The 27,943-nt window shown below is 49.1% G+C and overlaps 1 protein-coding gene across 2 annotated transcripts; it reads left to right on the top strand.

The window, feature by feature from the left end:
- Nucleotides 1-27,466, top strand: Pmp22 (peripheral myelin protein 22). Of its 2 annotated transcripts, none has more exons than XM_048448251.3 (5): nucleotides 1-156; nucleotides 4,047-4,163; nucleotides 5,675-5,774; nucleotides 22,984-23,124; nucleotides 26,177-27,466. In XM_048448251.3, exons 2-5 carry the CDS (start codon nucleotides 4,086-4,088, stop codon nucleotides 26,338-26,340), a joined length of 483 nt encoding a protein of 160 aa, XP_048304208.1. In that variant the 5' UTR covers nucleotides 1-156; nucleotides 4,047-4,085; the 3' UTR covers nucleotides 26,341-27,466. The 2 variants fall into 2 exon arrangements, with proteins under 2 accessions (XP_048304208.1, XP_048304207.1); XM_048448250.3 differs by lacking the exon at nucleotides 1-156 and adding an exon at nucleotides 2,464-2,622.
- The last annotated feature ends 477 nt before the right edge of the window (nucleotides 27,467-27,943 follow it).

The following is a 27,943-nucleotide window of genomic DNA, read 5'->3' as shown; positions in this document are numbered from 1 at the left end:
CCAGAGAACATCTCAGGGAGCCTGGCTGGAAGCAGCAGAGCTCAGACCTGTGGCAGCTGTGGGCATCTGCTGTCCTGTGGGCAGGGCTTGCCTTCCACCCTTTGCATTTGACTGCAAAGAAATCCGGATAGAGGAAGGCGGTACACTGTTGTTCTGGTGAGTTTTATTGGCAAATGATGCCTCTGGGTGGTGTTGTATGTTATAGCGCGGCTCAGTTCCCGTCCACTGAAACTTGCAAATGGAAATGACTGTAATGGAGACAGCACATAGGTACTGAAAGCGACAGGAACTCGGGAGTCCTTAAGTTCTTGGTTAAAATCCAGATGGGTATTTGACCGGGGAAGCAAGAGAGTGGGTTGAGAGCATCTCGAACCTGAATACATCCAAATTGGAAGGGAAAGGGGGACCTAGATGCCCCTGCCGTAGTGCAAGCAGCAGTAATGGCATAGTGGGTCAGCGGGGCTGGGGCATGGCCCTTTCCACCTGTGGCCAGCAGGTTCTGGGTGTGGCCATGCTTGTACAGTACTTCCTCAGTAGCATTTCTTCTGTAGCACTGGGAGCTGGCCAGGAAGCAAGAGGCAGCAAGGGACAGATGGGGTCACCTTTCTGGCAGCTGGGTCTGGTGTGGCTATGACCCAGGCGATTATTGACTGAAATACAGAGTTGGGGAAGGGCAGAGTGTGGGAAGGGCAGAGTGTGGATGCACCTACAACCGTCCCCTCCCCCAGATGAATATTAGACGGCCTTTCGAAGCTCCCTTAACAGGAAGGGAAGAGAATCCTGAGCTAAATGCAGTGCCACCGAAAAGGCTCAGAACAAACAGGGTTTTAAGTAAGTAAGAGTGCAGTGACTTCTAGGACACACTCAACATGAAAATGACCATAAAACAGAAGACTTAGCTCCATTTTCTCAGTCCTTCTCCGGTCACATACACTCTCGTGTAGCTGTATAACTCTGGACATTCTAATGTATTGTAGTCCGGAGGTAGATAGGCCTGCCTTGTAGGGCTGTGAATATTAAATGTGGCGTTCTTATCATAGTGGTGCGTTTGTGGCCTGGACCTGTATTTTGTTCCAGACACACCGCTAAGGGCTCTGAGCATGTCTTCTTGATGGATCACTACACCCTTCAGTGCGGGCGCAAATAGCTCTTCCCAGCGACACTGAAAACACTAACACAAGGAACGCTCACAACAGGAGGAAGCGGGCTGATTAGGTGTGCCTGAGCACAGAGCCCCGACCTCAGCCACGGCCCCCACAGCTCCTCTCGTCCCGCTGTGTGCCAAGCCCAGGTTGAACACCCGGCATAGACGGGTCATTTGGATAAGAATTTCACGAGTGTTCTCTTTAATCTGCTAAGAAAATTTAAAAGATCCTTGTCTGAAGAGTCCTTCAAATTCATTTTTTATTTAATAAGCAAGAATAGACAATGCGTTCAAATGATGACTACCTTCAAATAACAAAATAACATGGAACTATTTGAGTCATCTAGGGCTTTATGACACACGACTCATAATAGGTAGGGAGGGTGTGGATGTGCGGGCAGAGACCTTTAACGTATTGGCTCCTTGCTCAGTCGGCTGACATAGGTGATCTGATGGCTACTTGGGCACATCTCCAACAAGGGCTGCCTAGCCTCTCCCTCTATGACTCTGGGAGGGCCACACTCAGGCGGCTATGAATCAGCTAGTTTCTCTGGCCGCTCTTCCGCTCTTCCGCACCTCCTCAGATGGCCAGTTCCCTCACCCCCTACCCCCGTGGTCAGGACTCCAGCCAAGACTGGGAGCTAGGCCAGATTGCCTCAGGCAAACTTCACCCTAAGCTTATATGCGGTTGTAATCTGGGTTTGCCAAAGTTAGGAGGAGCCAGATCCTAGGACTCCTTGTCTCTTTGTCAGTGACCCCCCCCCCCCCGCCAATTCTGGTCCCAGCAGGGTCCTCTAGATATGTCTCCTGAATCCCTGGAAGCCGGCACACTTTCTAGGTACAAATAGAGATAGCATAGCCAGGATGGGTGTTCTGAGGACAAGCCCAATTAAGATCCAGAAGCCAGGTGTGCAAAGTCCCAGAGGTCCCGGTTGCCAGAAGGAGAGGGGATCTAGCCACAGTCCCCGCATAGGCATGGTCCGCTTGGGTGCGCCCAGACTGTGCACATGCGGCATGATGCGGGGCAAGCTTTACTTATGTAGGTTGAGAGTGGGGGACGAAGGTACGAGTTACTGGTCAACAGGGTCTAAGTACCACAGAGCTAGAGGAGGTGGGAAGTGAGAAGCCCAGGGGGCTCCAGCTTCGAATAAAAAGTAGAGGGTTTGCAGAGATCTGCTTTTCCGGAGGTGTCTTTAAGTCCAAGTAACTGTCTGGGGCAGTCGGCGCCCCGCCCGCCTGCCCCCTCTCCTCGGGGAGGCCCGCCCTCCCGCACACGCTGACCCCGGGACACACCCTTCTGCAGCGACGCAAACAGGGCGTAGTTCCCGTTAAAGGGGAACGCCGGGAGCCTCCCACTGCCCCCTTGCTTTGCGTGCACGCAACCCCACAGCACAGCTGTCGCCAGCAAGCCAGAGGTCGCACCGGAGTTTGTGCCTGAGGCCACTCTGCTCTGAGACAGCTGTCCCTTTGAACTCCAAGTAAGTTGGTAGGGAAAGTGAAGGAGGTGGGGGATAAACCTGGGCATCGTCTGGAGGTAGTGCGCCTAGAGTGGTGACCGGGCTTCAGCCCTCCACAGGGCCGTCTTGTGGCGGGAGCTCCAAGACCCCTGCCTGCTTCTTTTCTAGCCTACCGAGGGTGGTGGCAGTGTCTGGATAGAAGGTGGCTGGGGCGATCACGCGATTCTTTCCAGGAGATGTACTGTTAAAATACCTAGGATGTAATCCCAGACCTCTGGCCCTTCAGATCCTAGCCACGGGCCTTATCTGCTCTTGCTCCCTGCTACTTGAAGCCATCCGATGTCATTTTAATTTTTCTGGAAAGTATGGAAAAAATCCTATTTATATCATCTGTGCATTCCTGGGTTTTTGTTTTTGATGTGTTCCTTGGGAGGAAAATGGAGTGTCTGGGACAGAATACTTGTCAAAACTATTTTGAAGTCTCCTTGGCCCAAGGTTCTGTCCTTAACTGGTCCACCCAGCTGCAGCCAGTCTTTCATAGCTGTACACATTCGCTATCAGATCACCCAAGCTTTAGCTCTCTAAAATCTGTGAAGGGTGGGGGGATAGGATCTCCGGACCGCAGAAACATGTCTCGCCAACTCTGACCTGCGGGACTTCTCAGACTCAGTCAGCCATTTGATACAACCTCCTTCCCGCCAGTCAGTGGCACCCCAGGATAGGGCTCTTGGCGCATCCACTCGGGGTGGAAAACTGGCCAGGGTACACGTAGGGGCCCTGCCCGCGGCGGGCTCAGCCTAGTTGTCCGTGGGAGCGTTGTGGGGTGTGGGGGGAGCGTGGAGCTTGCCGGGCTCAAGACCCTTAGCCCCCTGGGGCGCAGGAAAGGCGCGGAGCCCCGCGCGCGCGGGAAGCTCCGGAGCCGGGCAGTCCTCCAGCCCGCCCGCTCTCCCGATCCGGGAGCTGCCAGCGTCTAGGCCGATCCCCGGGCGGGGCGGCTCCTCTCAGCTGGCAAAACCCGGTGGAAACTTGGAGGCAAGTAACGGAACGCGAGGCACGCTGGGGTCTGGGAAACCAGCCTCAGGCAGCGGGCGACCCCAGGCCGCTGACTACAATCCTGGCGCCACCCGTTGAACCTCCCGCCCTCGGGGGAATCCGCCCTGTGACTCGGGCAGGGACATAGCCTCTGTGGCCTCCCGAGTCCCACGAGCCCCAAGAGGCTCCCCGTGTGGCCTCGGCTCATCCTTCTGGAAACTCCTCTCCTCCGCGCGCCTCCTGGGGTGATCGAGACGTGCGTACCACTTGCTTGTTTTGTTCCAAAGGCAAAAGATGTTAGAACGCGGGCGGACGCTGGGCGGGGATAGGGATGGCGGCTGCTGCCCCCTCCCGGCCAGCTGGGCCCCCGGGCTAGGGCCACTGGCCTCACACCCGCCTCCTTCTCTGTGCAGGCACCGCTCCACCAAGCCCGAGCCCAACTCCCAGTCACCATGCTCCTACTGTTGTTGGGGATCCTGTTCCTCCACGTCGCTGTGCTAGTGTTGCTGTTCGTCTCCACCATCGTCAGCGTGAGTGCAGGCGGGCAGGGGAGGCTCCTCGAGGGGCGGCAGCTATTCTTACTCTGGAATCCCAGGTGCTTCTCCAAGTGCCAAACTGGAATGATTTTGCAGAGGGCTGAACATCTATCGCAGAGGCCCAGGGACATTTGGTTTTGCACTTTCTGACCTCCCGCTTCTTTTCAGTCCTTTGAGAAAGTCGGGCCAGACTTAGGGGTAGGATAGGAAGTGAGCAAGGACGGGAAGAACTTCGCTGCTCAGGCCTTTAAGCCAAAGGGACTGACTGCAGGGCAGATCCATGATTCTTGGCCTCCGGTTGATAAGATTGGACTGCTTTCTTTACCTTGACGTAGCCTCTTTGAGCTAAGTGGGCAATTTCGAAAATCTTCTTTCCCCAAATCATAGCTCAGACGAGCTGTTTCTTTTATAAAACTCGTTAGGACTTGGAGTTATCAAGTTAAAATCGACTTACCTGGAAAAATGTTTGCAAGTTTCTGGCCAGTATTGCAGCAGGCCTGTCGTATCTTGCCGGACTGCCCTCCACTGATAGGAGCTGGGCAGGGAAAACGTGTTAGGAAACTGTCAAACACAGTGGATTAATTCTTTTAAGTTTACGTTTTTGTCTATGAAGATGTATGCTTCCGGCTTTAACGCCTTAATGTAAGGCAAGGTGGAAGTGTGGGTTCTGAGAAGTAGGTTTGGGATTTGTAGATTGCTTTATTGTTAACGGGATCTTAATTGTGACTATGGTTGATGCTAATCTTGATAGCAGTAGGTATGATAAGCTCCGCTGGCTCAGTGCTTGGCGAGCATGCGTGAAGCCTGGGTTCAGATCCTAGCTTGGCATGAACCTGTGTATGGTAGTGCATACCTGTAATTTCAGCCCTTCCTGAGGTAGAAGCAGAAGGGTTGGAAGCTCAGGGTCATCCTTGGCTACCTAGAGAGTTTGAGGACAGCCTGGGCTACCTAAGACCCTGACCCCTCCACGCTCACCCAAGAAATAAATATGTGAAGAAGTGGGCTTATAGAGGTTGGGACTAGGAATGACTCCCAGGAGGTGTCCACGTGCTGCGGTGGAGCTTGAGAACATTGTCCTTGGGCAAGTGTCTCGTTCCTACTATGCCACCCACCTCTTCATGCAGTAGCCTGTGCATGTGTGGGTATCTGTGTGTGTGTAAGAGCTTTCTACTTCCAAAGTGCTTCTCACACACAAGACAGTGCTCCCACTCTACAAATATCTGTGTCAGGCTGGCACCTCTCATTCCTGGGTCACAATTGTTAACTTTACCAGGGAGTAGCCTGTGCTTGCGGGGGAAGGACCAGGGTTGGGGGTGGGGTGGGGTAGGGGTGGGGTCAGGTCTCCAGGTGATGGGTGAGGCAGACTGAGGAGTGGCCTGTGCTGGTCTCACCAAGTGGGGTGGGGCAGGCCTACAGAGGATGGCTGCTCTGCTATCCTCACCCTGCTGGTTTTATTTATTCCTCTCCTCGCCGCTTCACTAATGGGAGTGTCTTATTGTTTCCAGGAATGGTTCGTGGGCAATGGACACAGAACTGATCTCTGGCAGAATTGTACCACATCCATCTCTCGATCTGTCCAACATTGCTCCGCGTCGTCAGTGAACGGTGAGAGACTAGTTTGGCGCTCTGCTCCAGTGGTCCCAAGGGCTCTTCTTTAGCACCTGAAAACATCAGTTCTTGGGGCTCTGGTCTAGAAAGCCCCTACTGGGTGGGGTGGAATGTGTCGCAGGTCTGTGAAACTGACCTGAGAGGCAGGGCCAGTTGTCTCATGAGGGAGACTTCAGTATTCCTGTGACTCTGCCTTAGCCACGCCCTCAGCTTGCTCTAATCGCTTTGTGGCTTTGTGTAATGCTCGAAGTGGGTCAAGCAATTCGAACACAGTTAAACAGAGGAGGTAGCATGCCAGTTCACCTAAAGCAGATCCCATGGCAACAGGTGATATTGCAGACATGTTTGGTTTGGTGACCGTCTCCATCAGAAATGTCCTGCATCTTCCCACTGCAGCGTTAGACAGTTAAGATTTCCTGAAGATGGTCTGGCCAGGTTTGCCCTCATCCCAGTTACCAGACTGCCTTCCTAGGTCTTGGGCCTCAGTGGTACCATTTAGCATCATAAGCTGAGACTGTAGACCTTCCATCACAGACTGTATTTCTCCTACGCTCTCACCATCTTTGACTGTGGGGTGTTGGAAACCAGGCTGAGGATTGAAATCGAGGGACCACTGGGAGTGCTCAGCAGCTGTGTAGAGCTCTGGTGGAGGTGTAGTCATGAGATTTCTGCCAAGGCTTGATCTTATGTTCCCAAGGATGGGTCCTGGGCCCAGGAAGACCTGGAATTCTGACTTTGAAAGGCCAGTTAAGGACGGCTTCCGTCTTTCTGTAAACGGCTCTCTTATGTTTCGTTGAAGATGCCACAGTCAGTGAGAGGGATTGGTTATTATCCAGCCCCACAGGTCAGACAGTGAAGTGACTCTCAGCTAGGTGCAGTCCAGTTCCTTCGCTGATTTCTCCCTTCCTATAGAGTAGGCTGAAGTGTAGCAAATGAAAGACCTTTGCTCAGCGGCACCTGGTAACATATGCACAGGGAGGAGAGGCGAAAGGCTGTTTTACAATTTCCCAGTTCTGGAGCTGGGGACACAACAAAGACCCCAGTCCTTTTGAAATGGGTAGTCCTTCATCTGGGGGTGCGGGGCACACTAAATTGAAACCATCCTAGAGGTTGCATGGTGAGTTGGCGACCAACTAAATGAATATTGTTCACGAGTGCCTGAGAAAGAGATGAGACTGCTCTTGGTCCCCCAAAGCCACAGAATCAGGTTTCAACTGCTTCAGCCTTAAGGGCTGGCAGAAGTTCCCTGCGCTTTCAGGCTGGGTGTCTTTTGCCTCACCACTGACGCCTAGTGATCGTTAAGGGGCAAGACAGCCTGCAAAAGTCAGCTTTCTCTGGGCCCTTGGGCCTGGTGTCCACAGGCGCTGTCCCCAAGTGGCATCTGGCCACGTGGGATTGGCACAGAATTCAAGGCTCTCAGGCCCGGAAGGGAACAGTTTTGGCAGGCATATTAAAACCGCCTGAGTTTCAGCTGAAACGAGGAGGCAGAGGCACTGCTAAGCTGTGCACAAGCCCATCTGCTAGAGAGAATGGAAGGTACAGCTGGGTAACCCGTTACTTGGCCCACACTGCATCTTCCTGCACAATAAATAGCTGTTCCTCGGTGCCAGAAGCACATATTAAAGAGACACTGGTGCTGTTTCAAAGAGGAAACTTGCTTCTCAACTTCTCCGTGTCTGACAACTCCATCTTCCTGGGCTATCCCACAGTGCTTCTGCTCAGTTTGTTAATGTGTTCCAAGTCTTCTTTGATGGCTTTTCTGGGAACCCCAGGTCATAGCCCCGACAATAATAGGCTTTAGAAGCATTCAGAAAAGGCCCCAAGAAGCTGGGCTTGCTTCCACTTGGACTTATTCTGAATTAGGAGTTTCCATTTACACTTCCCAAGTAGTAATTACCTGGCTGAGGCCTTCCAGGTGTGTCAGCATGTTACAGACTAAGCTCCAAGGGATCAGTCCCCTGGGCCTGCTTTGCCTGGTCCATGGTATCCAGTGATAAATTATGCCACAACAGAGAGTTACAAAGTTACTTTGAAAGCATTGGGCTACCTTCTTGAATGAACGGTGTGTATAATTGTTCTCCGAATTAAATGAGTTGTGTTTGTTCTTAGAATGTTGGAGGCATTCTCTTTGAGGTAATCATTATTGATAGTGATTTGATAAGATTGTGTTCCAAGCACGTAATGTCCCTTTATATGACAGGCTTCCTACCTCCCCTTGGGGTTTTTCTGCCACCGAGGTTGGTCTTGAATTCTTGGGTTCAAGGGATTCCATGTCCTTCAGCTCCCTTGTGTAGCTGGGACACCGTGGCCACAAGCCACTGTTTTAGCTCCAACCTGCTCGTTCTCTAAAAGGTCATTAAAGCTCTACTCTCTCTCCGGGGTAGGGGTGGGGCTGCTCTGTTGTCATAGAAGCCACTGCTATATGGGTGTGGACTGCTAGTGTGTACTCTGGGCAGCCCAATAGCTATCCTATCGAGCCCAAAGGTGAATCACGTCTCTTTGCAAAGCTATCTCTTTGTGCTGGGTCTAGTTTTACATGTTCTTCATGGGCCCTCAACCCCTTCTTACCCTCTCAGGTTTTTCTACACTGATTCACTTACTTTCTGGCCCCTGCCCTGCTCAATCCCTGCAGTAGGCAGAGGTGAACTGGCTCTGTGGGACCCACCCCAAGGCTCAGGAGCTCTTGGCCTTGGCAGTCAGGGACCTTGCCCCTGCTGATGCTGAAGCTCACTGAGTGTGGGGGCATGAGTCACTCACTGTTAAGACACACCAGGCCAGGTGCCCGAGGAGAGGGGGCAGACAAACCGTGCCTGAGTTCAGGAGGAAGTGGAAGGGCAGTCTACAGTGGGAGGCAGAATATGATCCCTTCTCCAAAGGGCAGGCAGGATTTAAGTAAATACAGGCAAGCGGGGAGGTATGCTCTGTCTGGACAATGGCCTACTGCAAGAAGACGGGGCATGGTAGACCAGTTGGCTCGAGTTCTGGTTAGTGTGAGGATTAACTCCATTGGGTAGAACCTCTTCAAATGTTAGTGCTGCAAATGAGTTTATTTACCCCTCTTCCAATGAAGTCAGAGCACAGCAGCCTTGGGAGATACATGGGTTCCATCACAACATTTTTAGGGAGTTAGATACTTTCTAGCTCATTTCTTTGCCATATTTTGGGGTTGGTTCTCATCTGACATGAGTGTAAAGGCTGCTGGAGTTCTAGCCATCTCACCCTTGCCCCTTTGGATGGGATGTGCCTGGAAGCACATGTTTGTTTCTTCCTTTTGTTGGAGCTCAGTTACCAATCATACCTTGCTCATTTACAAGAAGGCAGAGAAATGGAGTAGGATTGTGTCAAAAATGTCCCTCTTTCTCTCTCTTTCCCTCGTTCCTTTTCTTCTTTCCTCCCTCCGTATCTCTGTCCCCCTCCACCTTTGTCCCTTCCCTCCTTCCCTCTCTCCCCCTCCATCTTTCTCCCTCCTCTTCCATCTCTTTCCCTTCCTCCTTCCTTTCCCTTATTTTGCTTGTTCTCTTCCTCCATTTCCCTCTTCCTCCTCAAGTATAGTGAAATCTGAGAGTCCTTTGTCAGTACCTTTGAGTCCTCATTTTTTTTTTTCAGTATATTCCTCTCTTCCAAATGTCAGACTTGTTTTCGGCCACCTGCCAGAGAGTTCTGCAGAGTTTAAGAGGGCCCACCCAAGTCACCATTTCCAGAGTCAACCTGCACCTCCCTCTTTGACTATTTTTTTTTTCCTACCTTCTAGTATCTTGGTGGACAGCGCTCCACCGCCCAGCCTTCCCAAGAGCTGGAGTCTGCCCTATGTACACTCCTCCTCCTTCTCAGAGGCCCTTTTCATAAATCTTCCCATCCTCTGATGTCTGTAGTCACAGTTCCCCGCATGTCAGAGCCACCAAGGCGGCTTCAGACTAGATACTGTATATCTGTACTTGATCCTCTGGGATAGGTTTTCCAAGCTCAATCCAGGGCACAGTTTTTAAGAATAAAACCTGGCTCCATCGCTCAGTTTTCTAAGCTTCCTGGGGCCCCATTGGCCTTCATTTCCAAGTGACAGCCTTGGCATGGTCCAGGGGAATTGTTTGGAAGGGCCTCTTCCTCACCCATGGCTCTTCCTTTCATCATAGAATTTCAGCATTCCCCTTGTCCCTTGGATGGAAACACCCCTCTTCAGAATTCTCCTTGCTTCCGTCCACTTCCTACCTCTCTTCCTTACTCTTCTCCCTCCCCAGCATTTCACTGGAGCTGTTGTTGCACCTATGGTGTGACACAGAGAAGAGAGGGGAGCAGAAGGGCTCACGGTGCATTGGGCAGCCATCCAGGGAGCTCAGGTTATGGGGGGAGGGGCAGCATCCGGAGTCATGCAGGAACCTGAAAGGTAAATTGGGAGCCTGAGGGCCTGCAGTGTGTGTTTGAGGGTGTGTGTGTGGGGGGGGGGGGGTGCAGGGGTTAGCAGTTGGAGGTTGACCCCTTAAGAATGACCCTGGAGTAAACTGTGTGACTGTCTGGGAGAGGCTCTAGGCAAGGGGAGCACTGAGCACAAGATCACAGGGGAAGAGAGCAGAACAATGGAGTGGGGCCAGAATGGGGCGTGTCCAAAGAGTCTTCCAGACTCCAGCAAAGAGCTGTCTGTGTCTCTGGAAGCACTTCCAACCTCCCCACTCTGCTGAAACTCTGTCTGCTCCTAGACTCTCAGGGTCTGTTTTCTTCTAGAAGAATTCATCATGCAGATCTTACCAGGAACCCCAAAAATGTCTGGCTAATTGATTCTTAACACCTTTTTTTTTAATTTTTAAAAACCTTTTCTGCCTTACTTATTTCCTCCTGGAGACCTTTATTTTTGCAATCAGAAAACATTTGCCAAAAGGACTTTATATTAGAGGGTACATGGTGGACAGGACCAGAGAGGGTGGTGTCCACAGCATCACCAGGAGGCAGAGGTGACTGGGACCGTGGCTTTCAGATAAGCATGATCTGTAAACTCAGGCTCTGGTGGGTGCCAGGCTCTGGTGGGTGCTAGCCTTTCTCCAAGCCCCCGTGAGGAGTTGAGGAACCCTGACTCAGGTCTGTGCCTTGTGTTTTGAATTTCCATTTTTAAAAAATGCATAGAAGCGTTCACCAAACCTAGATTTCATCTGTGTGAACCTGATCTGGAGCAGAAGGGTCGGATCCCAGGCTGCTTGGGTGCCTGAGGGTTAGAAGGGCTTAACCTGGCCTTGGCTTCCTCATTGAACACAGCTGAGGTCAGTCAGGCACAGAAGAACTTGGCCTTTGGTGTGACTAGACTCATATCCACTTAAGAATTGCTCTGTTGTGTTGGAGGATGAGGGCCATGATGACAAAAAAAAATATGCTCATTCTTGACACATCTTCGACTTTAGAAAGTGTCTGTTCAACCCAGAACATGAAGGGAATAACCACACCCCCAATGCCTTCGTAGTGGTTGGAGATGCCTATAAGCCCTCTGGCAAAATTGGCCCTCTCAGCTGCAGAGGACCTCCCTGTCTCAGAGGATGCCTGGGGCTCAGACCTGAAGCCAGTAAGACTTCCTTGTCCTTCTTTTCCATTCTAAAGGACAGCAACAAACTCACAGCAGTCTCTATGTTGTGGGTGGCATTGCCAGGGCTGGAAACAGGAAAACATCTGTCCTGCCAGCATCAGTTCCCCCCGAAAACCCCTGGTGGTCTCTTTTGTCTCTGCCTCCAAAATGATGCCAGACTTCATCTCACTCGGCCATGTGATGACACTCATTTTGGCAAGGGCACCAGACCATATCCTTGTTGTGGCTCAGCTTCAGGTCAGACTTCAGGAAACCCAAAGGCCCTCTGCATTTATGGGCTCACGGTTCACAGTATAACATTTTTGTGGCTCCCCAGACCAACCCAGAATTCCACTGCAGCAATGGGTCTTGACTTTACAGGATCTCATAGGTTCTCTGGCAGGAAAAGGAATCAGGGAATGGGATGTGATATTTGATCTCCTGACTTTTTTTTTTAATCAGATGACAGTATGTAGGCGTTAATATGGAACATACACAGTCTTTGCTGTTTAAAAGCTGAGGCTGATGTGAGAGGATTGCCTGAGCCCAGGAGTGCAGCACATTCACAGATAGCGCAGTGCGTCACGGCTTCATAATAACCAATTATTATGGTTAGCATGATACTGTATCACAAGATATGATATCAGCTACATTCTTGGGGTTTCCCTGGAGTCCTGAAAATATCCTTTACATTTTAGGAATAGGGAGAGTGCTTGGTCATGGCTTGACTTGAGGGCATGTGAGAGGAAGATGCTTGGGCCTAGGGGCTGAAAATACAGCTGCTGGCATGCAAGAGCCTCTGGCTCTCTACTGCTTTCCCCATCCGTCTAGAGACACCTCTGCAATAAGCCTTCTGTGTGTTTACCTTGCTAGTGATAGGGAGCACCCCGCTTCCAAGAAAAGTTTTTCCTCTCTGAGGAGAAACTAGTGAGTTGCAGCCACATGTTCTTAATGTATGTGGAGGCCTTCCTGTACCATAGCCTTGGTTCCAGAAATTGTGCACTTGGAGACATAGGAAGGACCAGGTCTCTGCCCTATGGAGCTCACAGTTGGTTGAGGGACCTGGTTATAATTAAGAAACAATCCTGAGAGCAGAAGTTGTGTTTAGAAAGTTGAAGAAACAAGGTAGACTGTTGTCCCCGAGGAGGAAGAAGCAACTGGTCATAAAACGCCCCTTTGTTCACAGTGGAGGGTGGGTATTTTGAAAATTAGTTTCGGGGAAAGGCAAAGGACCAGTGAGGAACTGTTGTGATGGTCCAGACCGGGGATGACGGATAGTGACAGCCCTGGTGACAACGATGATGTAAGCACTATGCCAGGCCTTCTTGTTAGAGTTCCACATTCAACCCACATTAGAGTGTAGGACATTGGTAGAGGCTCGGCTGTAGGAGGAGTGGAGGAGGGGACGGACTCGTCATAGCTTTAGGCGCTGCATTAGATGTAGGGTTTGTGGAAGCATGGTTAGAAATGATGTCTAGGTTTGTGGGGCAGGAGATAGAAATGAGATGGGGCATCGGAGGATGGAAGCCAGGATCAGATTTGCTCATTAGCAGTGTCAGCAAGGTCCCTTTTGGATTTAGCAGTCCCTGGGGACCAGTCTCGCTGGATCGCTACAATTGGACATCCTGAATCTGTGAGGGAGGGTATTCAGGGTCCTGAGGCTGAAGTGCAGAAGAGGGGGCAAAGGAGGAACACTGCTGAGCTGAGCCTTGGATAGAGGTTAATGGGGATCTGCAAAGGAGGGAATCTTGGGATGGGCAACCTGGGATGGGAGAAAAAGCCCATGAGTCTTTTGAAAAATTCCCTTGTTCAGTCCACAGCTTCTGTCTCCTGGGGCAATCACTCCAGGTTGCATTCCCCTGTGTCATTTTTCTAGACTTGGGCTCACTATGTCCCATTGATCACCCTCAAGAAGTGACCTTTGCACCAGCACGGGGTGTGACAGCAACTGTTGACAAGTCTTCAAATAGTGGAGGACTGGAGTTTCGTTGGCTCCTTTCTGTGGCTTCTCTGGAGCTAGTGAGACTATTCCAGGGTTCCCACCGCGTGGTCTGGGCAGGCAGCAAGTGTGAAGAGAACCTGTGGGTTTGGCTTAGCCAAGCTGTCTCTCCATGCCACAGCATCTTCCCTCCCCCTCCTCTCCCTTCTGTGGTTTCCAAATTGAAACGGTGCCAGGGAAGGCATTCAAGTACATTGTTGACTTTTCTGGCTCTTCAGTGCATTGCAGTGGAAAAAGAAGTCACTGAAGTTCCAGGAATCCATGCTCTCTTATACTGGTCTATCTCTAGCAAACAGGGCAGATTGGCAGGTGCCCTGATGTCTTACCAGTCACCTGTGCTAAGGTAGGGCACACAGTCAGAGTCCTCACTGCACAGGTCCCAGGGCCTCTGCACATCCAGGGTGTAATTGTCATATAGGTGGACCCAAGGAGGTGGCTGACCCTTGAGCTTGCTCTTGGGGATTGCATACATCATCAGGGGACCTGGGGAGCACAGAAGGGCTTTGTGCATAGGAAAGAGTGGGTGGCATTCTGTTCCTGGTGAGTGTGGGGACTGTAACCTCCATGGTGGCCTTTTTTACCTGCTGGGGGAGCTGGAGGATTTTGGTCTTTCTTGTATAAAGAAATCCTGTAAAACTCAAAGGTTGCAGAGATAGCCCAGCCACCCCCTGTCTGCATTCATATGGCTCACGCTGTGCACTTTAATCTGCCTCTCTCTCTTCTGTGGCCAGACTCAGTGATTTCAAGTGGGTACTATGGTCAATGATTTAAAAAAATATTAAGCTTCATAAGTTATTCATTCTTTTATTATTGTTTTTTCAACAAGAGCACAACTCCTTGGGGCCTGTAGTAATTCACTACATACTGTGAGTGTCCAGAGAGAGAGAGAGACTAATATGCCTAAGTATGAAACTCATGCCATCCCACCCCCTTGGTATCAACTTATTGATTAAGTCTTGGAGTAAACATTTTCTGCAGATCTTCCTGTTTCTCCAGCTTCCTAACAAGGGGCACATAGGAATCCCTGTGCCAGTCCAAGACCCAGTGCGCAGAAGAGCGTGGGTATTGGAGCGTACAACTAGTTGATATATCTTGCACAAACCTCTTAATTAGGAGTGCAGTTCACTGAGTGCTTATGTGAAGTGAGCATCTTAGTCAAAGGGTCTGCATCTGGAGGCGGCTCTGATTTAGGGTGTCTTTAGATGTTGGAACACTTGCATATGCATTAACTCTCGTTGGTGAGGGATCTAGATCTAAACATGACATATATTTATATACAACTTATATTCATAGCCCAAAGATGAATGGCCACGTATTCAGTGTACCTATCACTCTGAGTCAGGTGAAGAACTCCCTACTGTGTCAAGCTCTGGATATTTTTAACATTTTGGAATTTTGTATTAGTGACATATGTGACCTGCTGTCAGATGTCATTAGAGTCCCTTGATGTGAGGGTTCTTTCTACCCCACAGCGGACACTTTGTGTCCACTAATGTCCACCTGCAAGTTGCTCCCACTAAAACACCTCCGTAATCACCAGCTGCAAAGATCTCAGCAGAGGTGAGCCTTCCCGGTCTCTGCGAGCCCCAGGGTCGCGTCTTGATTTTCTATGTGATATGCTTGCTACAGGGGTCATGGGAAAAGTTAGCTTGAGTCCCGATTCTCAAGTCAAACTGCTGGGGTAGGGGCGGAGGTCCTAGGACAGGACCCACACCGGACTCTGGGCCACCAAGCTGGTGGGCGTAGGGTAAACAGAGGCCACATTGTTGAGGGTGGAGGCTGCTTGGAAATCCAGCGAGTTCTGGAATGGCATTCATGAGAAATCAGGGAAAATGGTGATTTTTGTGTGATGGTGGTGGGTTGGAGATTTGGGGGGTGGGGGTCCTGCTCTGGGGGTCGCCATGTGACTTTGAAAAGAGTGCAGCACTGTGCCTATGGGAGGCACTGACTCCTGCCTTTGTGATTTACCCCTTCTCCGGTGGCTTTCTTCCGTGTCCCCAGTTTGTGTTCTACCTTATCTACCTTACATTTTCACATTTTCAACGTAACTACTTACTGTTTATAATTGGTTTTGGTGGCCCTGAAGACCAAACCCATATCATCGAGCAGGCTAAGTAAGTCACCAGTCTACTCAGCTACATTCTAGACTCCGGTGAGCGCTCTCTCTGGAATCAGAAAACCATTCACAAATTGCCCAATGGGGAAACCGGAGGTCAGGGGTAGAGGTTGACTCCGTGCTGATAATGACAGAGGCAGATGAACTGTTGGTGTTTTCTGAGCCCTTCGCCATCTAGACTGTAGGCTCTGGGCTAAGAATATAGTCGAGGGGGCAGATGTATTTCCTTCTCTGTTCAGCTGTCTCTGGGCAGGAATCTGACCTTGAACGGAAGCCGGGGTGAGCCAGCTCTACCATCCTCTGTGTTCCCTGGGGAATGGGTCTGTCTGTCGCCACAGCCCCAAACAGAAAGTTGTCTGTAGCCCTGACGCCTGGCATCTCCTTGGAGCAGCAGACCTGTCGAGAGCATGCAGGCTTTTCCCTCTGGTTCAGTACCAAGGGTTGAGATTGGCTTAGACTGAGCGCCGATAATTCCCCAGGTATCTCCTTTGAATTCTTTACTAAGAGAGCACTGGAGAGCGACAAGAGGTTTCCTTGAGTTATATATGCATTTATTGTAGGCTCACAGTTAGTGGGGAGCAGGGCATTACCACGCCGGCCTTTGCAGTTCACTGGAAACAAGTTTCAGATGGACAGCCTTCTCCCCGCTTCTGTTTCTCTCTACTGTCAACACCAGCCTCTTGCTTTGCTCTAGCAAATGTGGGAAACTAACTTTGGAGGCCAAAGTAAAGCCACCACTTGATTTACTAAATAAGGGTTTATCGGATAAGTCAGCCGCACCCACTGGTTTATGTGCTTCCAGCTGAGGCTCACTGACCCCCCAGAGCTTAATCTGCCAGGTCACTGCAGTCAGCTTGCTGGGTAGACAGACACTGGTCTGCTGATGCTTCACAGTGCTGCTGTGCTGGGGTGAAAAACACAGGGAAATCAAAATTAAGTCAGAACGCTTTTTGGAGCTCTGGTTGGTGCCCGGGTTGCATCACTTCTGTAAATTCTGTGGTCCCCAGCACACCACTTTGTGACCTGAATGGAGGTGCCTAGCTAGGATGGACCCTCCAGTCACTACATATAAAAGGTTGTCTCTCTGCTGCTAGCACCGTCTGTGTGAGTGGGGCTGACTTTCTTTGCCAATGTTCTTTCATTCTTTCCCATTGCTTGCTTGATTCTCCCTCCCTCCCTCCCTCCCTTCCTATTTCTCCTTCCTTTTCTTCTTCCTCCCCCTTCCAAGAGATTGAACCCCAAAGTCACATGGACCAACTTCTGTACCCTCCTTTAACAGGACTTTCACTGCAGTCTGAATCATTGCAACCCTATGACCTGGGATAGTAAATCAAGCTAGAGAAGGGCAATTCAATTCTCAGAGAGTCAAGGGACAAGTTAAATAGGTGGCAGCAGAGCCACTTCAGGGCTATTCCAATGAGAACACACACACACATGGCTGCTAGGCGGAGCCTGGCTTTGCTCATCATTGCCTGAGCCTGTTCTTACATGGGCTCAAGCACCCACCCCTCTGCCCTAGCCACCCCTCTGTTCTAAGTCTGAGAGTGATTCTGGCTGAGAGAAATGGTAGGGTAGCTGGGCAGCCCTTTTAGGGCATTGCGGGCTTTTCCCTTTGAGCAGCCAGTGGGCCGAGCCGGTCTTGGGACTGTCATGGAGGCTGCTGTCCCCAGGGCCTGGCTCTGCTTATCCTGGGCTGTCCTTGGTTAACACCTGATGGATGGCACTTGATGACAAGTGGATCTCTTTCCTCTATGCCCAGAATCCTGCAGTCCTTTGAAGTTTTGGAAACCCAACCCTCGCTATTGATACTGCCGTATCTTCTTTACCTTGTAATTTTTAAACTTGTTTAATGTTCACCTAATACATGTCCAGTTGCTTTTCATTATGAAGTGTGGATTTGTTCCCAGCCTAATGCCCAAATCCTCACAAACTCAAGCTCCTCACACTCAGTGGGGTAGTTATATTTGTGCATAACCTTTGCACATACTCTGTGTGTTCCGATAGCTTAACAGCAGTGCAGTGTGGAGCCTGGGTAAATAGTTGTCGTGGTCGTGTACTCTTCAGGGAGTGCGGGTAAGGGAAGACGGCGTGCACACGACAGGCAGAGCTTTTAAAAGCATCTTCTGCCTCTCTGGTTGAGTCTGTGGATGTGAAGGCTTCATTTAGGTGAAGAGTACATTCTCTTTTAATGAAAAGTAAACCAGAAGATACAGATCCAGTGAACAGATTTAACCAAACTCCCCCTCATTATAACCGAAGTTCCTGGGGGATTCCCGGCATGGGACTGATAGATCTTGGTTTCTTTTCTGTAGGGATGTAGTGTAGCAAGGACTATTGTTTGGTGTGTTTACATCATGACTCTGTGCACACATGTGTGCGTATTTTACTCCTTACTGTCTCGAGCTCTTATAAAGGTACTGCTATCTTAATTTGTCATTTTTCAAGTGCTGCAGGTCCGTTGTAGGTTGATAGTCTAGTTCATTATTGTGGGAGACTGACTGTAGGTAAGACATTGTAGGAGATACGCTGATTCATTATTTCTTCTGAGAGGAATGACCCTACTGCGGAGCATCCTGCTTGACTTCCTGAATCTCTCCTAACTCAGTTAGTTTTGGGTGTATTTCATTCTTGTTTTTCTAGCTTTTGGAGTTGACAGTTAAACCCTCTGTTTTAGTATTTCCCTGGTAAAGGCATCTGAGGCAGATTGTCCTCTGAAGACTGATTGGCCACAGTTCCCGGGTGGCATGCTCACTTTCAGAGCCATTCTTTGCTGATGAAATTTTAAGTATATTGTTGAGTATATGTTCAAGTATTTACTTCTAGATGCAGACATTAACTTTTTGAGTCATTATGTCTTAAACATTGAAAATTTTAAATATATTCCTTCAGCTCTCTAGGTATGAAAGGCTATGTTGCCATTGTTCCTGTGAACAGTGTGTATCCTGTTGACCCAGGCAATGTGATCAACTTTCAATTCTGTCTGTTGTTACTGCCTGTGCTCACCTGTCATGATACCTGTGTGGACATAAGAGGAGGAGATTTGGGAGCTGGTTTCTCCTTCCACTTTGGATTCTTCAAGTGCTTTGACCCACTGAGCCCCCTCACCAGACCTGATACTATCTCTAGAATCTTTTCTTTGACAGTTGGGTAGATAAAAGCTGGTATCACATTCTTCATGAGTTTCCCATGCATCTAGTGGGGTTGAGTATCTTCATATATTTACTGGCGTCATACTTATCACTTGTGAATCACATATCCATGTGGCTTTTTAATTTAACATCTGACCCTTTGATTCCTCTGAACCTTAATCTTGTGGATCCGTGAGCTAGAGACTAACTCCAAATGACACCTCCCCTATCATTTCCTTCCTTACGGTTTGTGGACTGTATTTAATGTACACTGAATTTGTGTCTAGACATCGGAAGTCTTCCTTCTGCCCAACTCTACCATTTTCTGTTCATGACTAGAACATATGGTTTGAATTGCTAAAACTTTATAAGCTTCGCATGTAAAATATCTTAATTGTATGTTGTAGCTATGTTTTATTAGTTGTATTGCTAATAGAGAGCATGTAAGGTAATGGACACACACTGGAGGTCTATGCTTGATGTCTGGTCATTTTCGTTTACTGTTCTGGCTTTCTTCCCTTTGTTTTATATTGTTATTTATCTATTTGTTGTTTTGGTGCTTGTTTCAAACTTTTTGTTAGCTATTATTTTTTATTTTTTGCTTCTATTCTTTTTTTGAAGAAAAAGTTTTTGAGACAGCATGTTACATAACCCAGGCTGGCCTTAAACTTGCTACTATGTAGCCAAGGATGACCTTGAATGTTTGAAGAGCTTGGTTTATTCAGTACTGGGGACCGAAGTTGGGGCTTTGTGCAGCCTGGGCAAGCACTCGGTAAACTTACAGTCATCTTTTACGTTTAGTTTTGAATCATTTTGCCAAATTCCAGTTAACATATTGGCAAGAATAACATATTGCTCATTGTTTTTGATAAAATTGGAGTCTTGCAGCTTCAAGTGTTTCTGTCCAGGAACATCATTAATGTTGAGGTTTTTGTTCTTCAATTCCATATTGATTGCTTCTCCCCACCTGGTTTTTATTAAAGACACATGTTGTCATATTTCTTCGATTTCATCGATCTGCACTAACTCAGTTAATTTTGAATTTATGTCATTCTTGTTTTTCCAGCTTTTTGAGTTGACAATCCAATCCCCCTTTCTTCAGTATCTTTCCAGTAAAGGCATAAGAGGCAGGCATTGTCCTCTGAAGGCCGCTTTGGCCGCAGCTCTTGCATCTGACACAGTGTCCCTCTTTGCTGATGGTATTTTTACCTTTCAGCTCCATTAAAGGATCGTCTGAATCCTCTGTTAAGTGTGCAGATGGATTTTGGTGTCTGTTTTATTTTTCGATGCCGCTGCTCATTGCACTTGCAAGGCAAGCGTTATACTCCCAGCTGTAGCCCTGGCCCTGACCCTGGCTAGGTTTTGATGTCCAACTCCTGGTTTTATTTTATGCTTAGGTCATCCCCGCTTTCCTGAGACATCTTCCCCCCAATACGAAATACACAGTCTACAAGACTGTCCCATGTGAGCTTGAAAATAATTGATAGATTTTATCATTTGAACATACATTTCCTGTGTATCTGCTGCACTGAGGCAGCTCCTGTTGTCGGGGTAACCTTGACCCTTGTATCTTGGCTTTGTGGTTTACATGCTTGGAAGAGGGAAGCTTTTCTCTTTGGCTACCTTTCTATTTCGGCTCAGATTCGGTGTTTTTGTCTGTTGTCATTCATCTTTTATTTTGCTTATCATTTAGTTAGGGTCTCTTTTTAAAAAACTGTCGTCAGATTTCTGTTAGTTTTATCTCTTGGGTCCTTTGCTGGGATGGTTTGACTCAGAGAGCTGTTCCTGAGTAACTTCACATGGGTTGTGGCCAAGGATAGAGTTGGTCTTACTCTGTGGATCTCTGGGTTCCGTCTCTTGTGCTTATGGTTGAAAACTGTCTCTCCATCGTCTTATCCCCACAGCCAGTGTGGATGCTCAAGAAATGCTTACTGAATATATCTCCTGATGCCCAATTCTGTTCTGATTGGAGAGCCAGCTTTGGGTTAGATCACTCCTGTATCATGGGTTTCAAAAGTCAATAAGTGAAGACCACGGTACTTTTCCAACTTGTATAAATTTGACACATAAAAATTTCAAGTTTTATCACACTGTGTAATTCACAGTGTGTTGGTGAAAGATCTTAGAACTGGAGAGTGAGACCCACATAGTGTCTGCTCCAGTCTTGCCCCCTAGGACTGTACACCCTGGGGGACACGTCCCAGCCACAGCTGAGTCACAGCTCCAGGTTTAGATTTGGACCTTCAATTTGTGCCCTCTGTGTCATCTCACTGAGGTAGATAGTGTTTTAATGGATTATGATAACATCAGCTTTATTGCAGAATGAGCCTTCAGAGAAAGCCACACCGTCAGGAAAGGACACATGCTAACAGCACACATGTTAGTGGTGACTGTGTGACGTGAAATTGGGGTGCTTCTGGCCCCCCAGACACTGTTTTCTTTCTGAATGGAGAAAGCAGCAGCATGCATTGCTATGGTGAAAGAGGGCAAGTCTGGAGGGATGTGACCCTTGAGCTCATGGAACGTCTCTGGAAATCGCTTTCACTACAAACAGACTAGATTATATAGCATGAGTTCCTTCCGTCTGCCTGTGCTGCTAGTGTGAGTCCGCAAAGCCTTATTGGGATCTCTAGAAGTGCTTCACTGGTTCTGCACCTGAAGGATTTCTCCGGAGCTGCTCAGAACTTACAGCAGGGTCCTCTTCTTCAGTTAATCATCACAAGTTTCATGTCCCTTATCCAAAATGCTCTGGGCCAGAAATACTGAAAACTTAGGCTTTTAAACCCTTTAATGTTTGCATATATGCAGTGTTGACTGTGAGACCCAAGTCTAATTGTAGAATCCATTTCATATATTATGGTGTAGGTAGCCTGAAAATAGTTTAATATAGTCTGTTTAATAATTTTGTGCATGAATTAGCATTAGTATGTTGCCTTTTTAAGTTCACGTATTTCAGAGCACTTTTTGTGCAGGTTTTTAGGTTAAGGGGTGCTCAACTTCTATGAAGAATCCAGAAACCATAGCTTTGGATGTTTGCTAAGCATTGGTGTACGCATCTTTTGATGATAGGGTCCCTCTCCGTAGCTCAGGCTGGTCTTGAAACTCACCTCTGTCTTCCAGTGTTAGAATTACAGATGTCTGCCACCGCTGGGTGATGTGTGCACTTTGAAGCTATTGCACACCAACTAGTTACTGCTTGAGAAGATAAAGCCCTCTCTGTCAGTTCTCGTCTTTGGTGAGAGTAGGGTAGACATGGTACAACCCATCTGGTGGACACTGTCCTTGTGCCCCTGTCACACCCAGGCCTGCCTGTTTCCTCCTGCATTTCTTCTAAAGTCAGACTAGCTTGCAGCAGATGTTGACCTGGGGATACCCTCCCTTGCCTGAATTGCAGTTGGAAGTTGAGATATTGGCTGAAAGCATGGCATGGTTGACAACAGTGGGAACACAGAAGCCATGGTCCTATCTGGTGATTTAACTCACCACAGACAGCTCTGTGCTGAGGCCAAAGACCATGGTCAAGACTGACCAAGAAAAGGACGGAACTGGCAGAGAACATGGCATGCCCATTCGTCTTTAGCACTTTCTTCCTGCTTTCTGTAAGAGCGCCCCCCGCCCAGACAGCCATTCCTAGGCTCTCTTTGGGGGATGCCAACCTCCTGAATATTGGTTATGAGCTATTATTTTTGGACTATATAGAGGGGTTCCACCAAGTTCTTCAGAAACTCATATGTGTGTGTGTGGGGGGTGGTGTCCTTGAATATTAGGAAGTCATGGACGAGGCTCAGACCCTGTAGCACGTATACACACCGATGCTCCCTGGTTACCACGGGGTTATGGCTCAGGGAACCCACTGTAAGTTTAAACTAATGTTAAGTCAAAGATGCGTTTGACACACTTGCTACCCAATGGCTGAGCACCCTGCACCTTGCAGTATGGGCTCTTTCTGCTCATGGCGGTGGCTGGGTGACTGGGTGCTGGCTCTCACTGCCCTTCCCTGCTGTTGTCTCCCTTGTGACCCACAGCCAGTCAGGAAAGGCTCCGAATTCCAAGTGTGAACTACAGGTTTCACTGACTGAGCATTACCTTTGTGTTGTGAAGTGGAAAATTACAACCTAGACTATACAAGTCACGAACCGTCTGCTAGTTTGAGCAGCGCATCTGCCAGAAGCATTGGAAGGCAGTTCAGTGTGTTTTTAATGGCACTTAACTCCCAGTGACACATACTTTTCCGACAGCCCTTTCCAGAAATGTCCATGGTTCAGCAAGAAAAGGTGGCTTGGTGATATTCTAAGTGCAGACGTTAACTGTTCCCACCAGCTTGGGGGCTCTCAGGAATCAGGCCACCTAGGCCTCACATGGCCCATGAAGGTCCTCCCTGGCCATTCCCAGGTTTTCTAACGAAGTGTTCCTTCCCCTAGAATGGCTGCAGTCTGTCCAGGCCACCATGGTCCTGTCTGTCATCTTCAGCGTCCTGTCTCTGTTCCTGTTCTTCTGCCAGCTCTTCACCCTCACCAAAGGCGGCCGCTTTTACATCACCGGATTCTTCCAAATCCTTGCTGGTAAGTTGTGGATGGTGACAACCATACAGGACACGGACCTTCTGAAGGACATGGTGCCAGAGTGGTGGATGTTTATGATTTGGACTATTGGATGTTTATCCTGAAGCTTTTCCCCTCTCTCTCTGTCTTTCTTTTTCTCCACAACCCCCATCGTGTATGTGTGTGTGTGTGTGTGTGTGTGTGTGTGTGTGTGTGCGTGTGTGCGCGCGTGCGCGAGACTGCGGTAACACATACAAACACAGGAAAGGTTTCCACCTTCTCCCTGTAGCCTGCATGTATGGTGTGAGGCCCAGAAGCTTCTGTCACAGGGTGAATACCTTACGGTTCTGTCTCTGGATTCTACTTAGTTTCTTGCTTCATTGATGCCTACTTTCTGTCTGGTGTTAGCCAATTGACTGGGACTGGAGGGTACTGGAGAGGAGTGAGAGGCAGAGAATAAACTCCCGACTATGTCTAGGTACCATGACACACTCCCTATTCTGGCCCTCCGTGTAGCCAAAGATGCAGAGTCCCATGTTTAACCAGCTGTGAGAATGTCAGTCGGGCTCTCTACCCCTGAATCACATGCTTCTTGACTTGGCAGTTTCCTCAGGGATAACAAAAGCACCTCCTTAGTGGGCTTGTCTGCCTCCAGGCAAGATGGCTTTACTCTGGAGAGCCTCCTGCAGTATGTCTCTGTGGGCGCTCCCTGGGGACTTGATGGGCAGCCGTTAAAGCTCCCTGACCTTGCTGGGAGGTCTTCCAGGGCCTTCTCGCTAATAGTAAACCCTGCTCATGAGCTCTACGTTCTAAGCCCCTTAGAGGAGAACATGCTGATCCTGCTTCTAGGTTCTGGGGTCATTTCTGTTTTCAGAGTGCCTCTGTTCCAACGTGTTTGTTATCCTTACATTTGCTGTGTTGGGTCAGGCTTTACTAGGTGGAAGGGCATGAAGGAAACCACACAGACACCAAGTTAGGAGGGCTATGTATTGTCCTGCAGCAAACCAGCCCCAGGCAGGCACATGGAAGGCCCTCAATCCCCACTGGTTTCCAGGGAGTTGTGCCCCCGTGGCAGAATCCAAATCAACTCAGATAAGTAGGCATCTTATCAAACTTGGGGACCACGCCTGTGTTCCAAATCAGGTCCGGCCACCTTTCCTCAAGCATCCAATTTAAAAAGGGTCACATTAAAAATGAAAAACAGGAAAAGGAGATCTAGTCAGTGTGGCCACGCCGGGAAGAAGGACAAAGAGGTCACGAGCTGCTTTCTCCCGAGTCCTTCTGTAGGTCCTGAGTAACAGCCAAAGTTCAAATAGAGGGCCATGGATGTGCACACCTAAGCAGCCCCAGTCAAGGTGTGGTCCCACCCACCACTCACCCATCATTATCTGAATTTCAGACTCGTCTTGGAAGATGTTCTGACAAGCCGTTAGAACCCCATGGAATCTCTTTCTGGGAGACAAGTTCTCCCCCTCCTGGTGCCCTTCTCTTCTCTCACATGAGATTTCTAGGGAAATGCTTTCTTTGGGGGTCCATTGTTTCAACAGTCTGATTGAGAGACTCAGTTGTCTCTTTAGTATAACTCCATGTCTGTCAGGCTGGTCCCAGTTACTGTGATTAAGGGGTTCAGAAAGATAGCAGAAGCCATGGACTCCAGAGTGAGTCCCGCCTTTCCTGTTTGTTTTATTTAATGGTGACAAATGGTGTCACAAATACCTAGGAAGAGGTGCCCAGGGAGCAACAGGGCAAGCTAACAGAGGACCCTGGATCAAGGCTGAGCAAGTGTGTCTCAGGACATCCAAACTACTGTTGTCCCTCAGTAGTACTATGGCTTCCTGCTTCCTGTGACATGACCACTTTACTGTCTGTGCATTTTCTGTAGGTCGTGGCAGGTCCTAGGTCCCATCCCACAGCCATTCCAAGACTATTGTTTGGCTTTTCCAATGGGGGCAACCTGAGTGGGCATATTCTCCTCTGAGCTGCCAAAGGACAATCTGATCAGGGTGGCTTGTGTGACATCACCCCCCTTCTGCTGTTTTATTCAAACAGAGCTGAACTGTCCAGCCTGTCAGCAACTCAAATAGCAGTGAGGTTAGCTGTAGGTGGCCCAGGGACTGGAGCCCTGGAGCTGCCTGAATCCCACACAGCTGCTGCCTTTATAATAGTCTCTCAGAGCTCCTCAAAGGCTCTGTTTTCAGCAGGGAACAGATCTGCCTTTGTCCAGCTCCAGGCTGGGATGCTGATGTCATTGGACCCCTCTCTGTGGAGGGGCACAACTGTCACATGGGCATAGGTGGTCAAACTTGAGCATGGTGGCTGTACTAAAAGTTGGGGTGGCCTGACCCCCCTGTGTGCCTGCTACTCTCCCATCCAAACATTTTGAGCTTCAGACCTGGGGTCACCAAGTGGAAGGGAGCTAGCTGCTCTTTATCTGTCTCCTCCCGCTGCATGCAGCTTTGATTCTCAGTCTCACTGTTTTCCTCCCTGTCTCCCTCTCCACTGCAAGACTTTGTCTGCCCCATATCACCAATAGGTCCTTCTCACTCCGGTCATGGGACAGCATTGCTAAGGGCTTCTGGTCCCCTCTGGTCAGCAGGGTGTCAAGCCTTTGCTATTATTCTGTGACGTCACCCGTGGTGCACCATCAGTTCAGTCCCACTGGTTTCTGGTCACGCACAACACTGCCCGTCTGTAGAGCGGGTCACAGGCTCACAAGCATATCCACACCCAGCCACTTCTGGGAAGAGCTAGGCGGGCTTATCTTGCAGCCCGAGTCCTCCCTTGTCCATCTTGAATAGCCTGGGAGAGGGTGGCAGTGAGAGAAAGAGAAAGAGGCAGAAAGTGTGCTGAGGACCCTCAGAAGAGGTCTTGGCATGGGCGGCCAAGGTTGGAAGTGGGGGAATTGCTCGTTTTCCTTTCACACATTGTATCCAGCTGTCTCCTCCCAGTTCCGCACTGGGAGGTCCACCCAGAGGAGGAACATTCTCCCCGTCTAGCCCCATGGGTGGTTCGGGTGGCAGAGAGCCACGGTCCGCTGTGAACCCCCAGTTACCTGCCGTCTTTCTCCTCCCAGGTCTTTGCGTGATGAGTGCAGCGGCCATCTACACAGTGAGGCACAGCGAGTGGCATACCAACACTGAGTACTCCTATGGCTTCGCCTACATCCTGGCCTGGGTGGCCTTTCCCCTGGCCCTCCTCAGTGGCATCATCTACGTGATCCTACGGAAACGTGAATGAGGCGCCCGATGCACCGTCCGTCTAGGCTCTGAGCGCGCATCGGGTACACAGGGAGGGAGGAAAGAAACTAGAAAACAAACCCAACAAACCAAAAAGAGCTAGCCCCAAACCCCAGCTCAAGTCAAACCAAACAGAACGCGGTTGAGTGGGGGTTGCTGTCAGCTGAAGATGTATATAATATCTATGGTTTATAAAACCTATTTATAACACTTTTTACATATATGTACATAGGATTGTTTGCTTTTTATGTTGACTGTCAGCCTCGTGTTGAATCTTAAAGAACTTCACATCTTAACACTATAACCAAGTTCAGTATCTCTGCTTTTGTTTTCATCTTTTGTTTTGCTCAGACATAAAAATCTCCCACGTGGCCCCTTTCATCTAAAATCAGATACCTCCCTCCCATTCAACCTCGTAGGATAACCAAAGTGTGGGGACAAACCTCCAATGGCCGAAGGCCTTCACGCTGTGGGTGACCTGGAGCATTTCGCAGGCATATCCACTGCCCGAATCTCTGTGTGGAGCCCTAAGCACTCACAGACGAAACGCCCTGATCAGAGCCCTCCGCAGAAACGTGCCTGGTGGCTCTGGGACACTCGTCCTTGTAGGCAGAGTACCAGGGCCACACCTTTCAATGAGAAGTTGGAGACAAGGAGTCTGTGAAATGGTGCTATAGATTTACCATTCCTCGTTATTACTAATCACTTAAACCACTCACTGGAAACTCGATTAACAGTTTGATGACATAATATAGAATGGAGACCTGAATAATTGTGTGTGATATAAACGGTTCGTAACCGCTTTCGTACCTAGCTAGGCTGTTGTTATTACTACAATAAATAAATCTCAAAGCCTCCATCACTCCCACAGTTTTCTCACGGTCGGAGCGTCAGGACAAGCGTCTAGACCTTTGGGACTGTGAGTTCCCTGGCTTGCTGGGTCTAGAGTGTCCTGTGCCCCCAAGGACTGTCTGGCAATGACTTGTATTGGCCACCAACTGTAGATGTATATACGGTGCCCTTCTGATGCTAAGACTCCAGACCTTTCTCTTTTTTTGCTTCTTTCTCCTGATTTTATACCAACTGTGTGGACTAAGATACATTAAAATAAACATCAGAGTAACTCACTTGTGTCTCCCAGGTTTCTGTGGGGCCCTGGGTATGGATGGGTTTAAGGCACGCGTGAAGGTGAGGTGAAGAGCTGCAGTGGAAAGGGAGGTCTAGCCAGTGACTTGGTTGCAGTGTGTTTCTTCAGGAGTGAGATCATAGCCATCTCATAGGTAGAGGAAGCATTCTGAATGCTCACTGTACAATGTCTGCCAATTGTACAGAGCTGGGGAGTATAGCCAGAGGGCCGGCTGTCACTGGCCTGGAAGGAACTTCAAGAATTCAGCTAGTTCCACTCTTTGATGGCGTGTATAGGAAACACGGGTTTGATAGAATTGTGCTCATATGCAGGGGAGATTGGCATGAGCAGTACCGGCCTCTGAGTCCTGATCTGAATGGTGTTTTGAATGGTAATGGTGGTAAACTAGGAATAGCTGAGCTTCTCTCATCCCATCAGGAGGGCAAAGGTCATACGCGTTACCCAGCTCCAGGCTTCT

Source organism: Myodes glareolus, chromosome 9 (assembly GCF_982192425.1).
Source record: "Myodes glareolus chromosome 9, mMyoGla1.1, whole genome shotgun sequence".
Lineage (NCBI taxonomy): Eukaryota > Metazoa > Chordata > Mammalia > Rodentia > Cricetidae > Myodes > Myodes glareolus.
This window is presented reverse-complemented; position numbering and strand designations above follow the sequence as displayed.

Excerpts from the sequence above, each read along its gene's own strand:
- Pmp22 (XM_048448251.3), top strand. The coding sequence starts at position 4,086 with ATGCTCCTACTGTTGTTGGGGATCCTGTTCCTCCACGTCGCTGTGCTA. Across the intron at positions 4,164-5,674 it reads TCGTCTCCACCATCGTCAGC|GAATGGTTCGTGGGCAATGG; the intron begins GTGAGTGCAGGC and ends TATTGTTTCCAG. Across the intron at positions 5,775-22,983 it reads CTCCGCGTCGTCAGTGAACG|AATGGCTGCAGTCTGTCCAG; the intron begins GTGAGAGACTAG and ends TCCTTCCCCTAG.